The 1,841-nt window shown below is 53.1% G+C and overlaps 2 protein-coding genes across 2 annotated transcripts; one reads left to right on the forward strand and one right to left on the reverse strand.

Annotated features, from left to right (window-relative positions):
- Positions 1-71: 71 nt before the first annotated feature.
- Positions 72-833, forward strand: KVP18_000002 (uncharacterized protein; the record flags this gene model as incomplete). Its single annotated transcript, XM_067951415.1, has 1 exon — positions 72-833. The coding sequence occupies one exon, from the start codon at positions 72-74 to the stop codon at positions 831-833; it is 762 nt and encodes a 253-aa protein (XP_067807760.1).
- A 23-nt stretch (positions 834-856) lies between these two features.
- On the reverse strand, positions 857-1,456 carry KVP18_000001 (uncharacterized protein; the record flags this gene model as incomplete). The annotated part of the gene is made up of 1 exon (XM_067950512.1): positions 857-1,456. The coding sequence occupies one exon, from the start codon at positions 1,454-1,456 to the stop codon at positions 857-859; it is 600 nt and encodes a 199-aa protein (XP_067807759.1).
- Positions 1,457-1,841: the final 385 nt, after the last annotated feature.

A 1,841-nucleotide genomic window follows, 5' to 3' on the forward strand; every position in this document is an offset into this window, starting at 1 on the left:
CTACGTACTCGTCTCTTGTGATTCTGGATCTCTCGGGTAACTTGCTGGATCCCAGTATACTCACAGACGCCATGAATGGCCCTTGGAAGGGGTTACGTCTCTCCGATTGCGACCTGTCTGATCAGGCAGTCGCTACGATCGCTGACAACATCACTATGCAGACTCATTCCACCACCAGAGGTCAGCACTTCTATCACCAGCCAACCCTCCCTGAGGAATCGGAGTTCTACCGAGCCTTCATGCCGTCCCCAAGCACCCAGCGCAAGTACCGTCATGCCAAGGAAACTCTCGCACGGATGACTAGGCTGCTGTGTCCTCCGCAGCAGATGAGCCCGCTTTTTTTTGTGTCAGGCACTGGCATGACAGCCCAAAAGACTAGCGTCAGCTGCAAATCGCCGATAGTAGCTCTGGATATCTCCTACAACCGAATTCGAAAATCCTCTGTCAGCTACCTCACTGTGGCGTTGAATCACTCAAACGTGAGCTTTCTAGATGTCGAAGAGTGCTGCTCCGAAACGGACGGGCTTACCCCATTGAACGGCGTGTTGCGGTCTCAAAGCACTTCGCCAAGGTTGATCCATCGAACCTCTACTAAACGCCGAAGTTCCGTAGCGATATGTGGGCTTAGGAGGCCGAACGATTCCTCGAACACCATGACTCGAAGATACTCGTTGGCCGCCACGACAGATCTGGAGCCCTCAACCATCTCAATCCATGGCATACCCTTACACGAGAAACAACACTTTCAGCTGTCATCGAGCACGAGCAGCGCCTCAGCCGAGTCCTACTGGGACATACCGCTCTCGGAGCATGTGAGAAAGTCCTCTTTGTAGGATATGGAAAGAGCGTATCTGAATCAATGTCGCCAGCAAACACATGCCAGAAGCACCAACACGAATATACCAAACCCGCTAAGCAACACAATGGTGATGACGCTGGAGGTTACTTTGGTGCTTCTAGGGGACGAAATCTGTTTCAATACCCGGGGTGCATCCGCTAGCAGTTGCCCTGCGCGGCCGTATAGCCTCTCAGGACCCAGGGTCGCTCCGTCACTCAAAAGCAGACTTGCGTGGTTCCAAAACTGGTGAAACTGCGCGACTTCCGAGGGCGCATTGCCGATTCGTGTCTCACGTAGGCCAGCAAAGAACCAGGAGGCAAACTGCATGTACGTATGCAGAAAACGTATCTGGTCCAGGGGAAGCGCGTGGTTGGCGAGTTGCGCATCCGCAATGGAGCTAATGGAGACGTCGACGTCGGCGACGGCGTCAAGCAGGTTTTTTACTTCGACAGGAACGGTCAAGTTGGGAAAGCATGCTCTCACGAGCCTGAATGCGTTTAAGGACCGTTTCAAAAATGGTGCTGGGTCCGCCAGGTACAGTTGGATTTCCTCGGTCCACTCTGATGGGTATCCTGGGACCTGAGCAGGATCCTGGACCAAGTCCACACGAGGCAGCATGCTCTGAATGACACCAGCCAAGCGTTTGAAGGCCTCCTGGCCGTAGTTTGCGTCGCCAATGCCTATAATTCTCGTCTTGGGAGGCGTCGCGCTGAAGTCTGCTGTGCTGGAAGGGGCGGTGCTTGCAAAAACAGAAGAAACGATTCGAATTTCATCAGAATCATACAAAGATTTAACTGAGAAAATGGGGTAGTCGACAGAAATCGAATTTCATCAGAATCATGCAAACCGTGAGTCCAGTCTCCGATTGGAGACTAGACTGTGAGGCGTCACTATCCCATAGCATTGTACGTCCGAACGGGCTTTGTAACGGTAGATAGCGAAGCCAGCGCTCGAGTGAAGTGCCAGGTCTGAAGGGAGCCCCATGTTTAGGAGAGCCGGTGGC

This window comes from the organism of the source record quoted next (genome assembly GCF_019968955.1).
Source record: "MAG: Porospora cf. gigantea A chromosome Unknown PgA_NODE_5591_length_1841_cov_645.507, whole genome shotgun sequence".
Taxonomy (NCBI): Eukaryota; Apicomplexa; class Conoidasida; order Eugregarinorida; family Porosporidae; genus Porospora; species Porospora cf. gigantea A.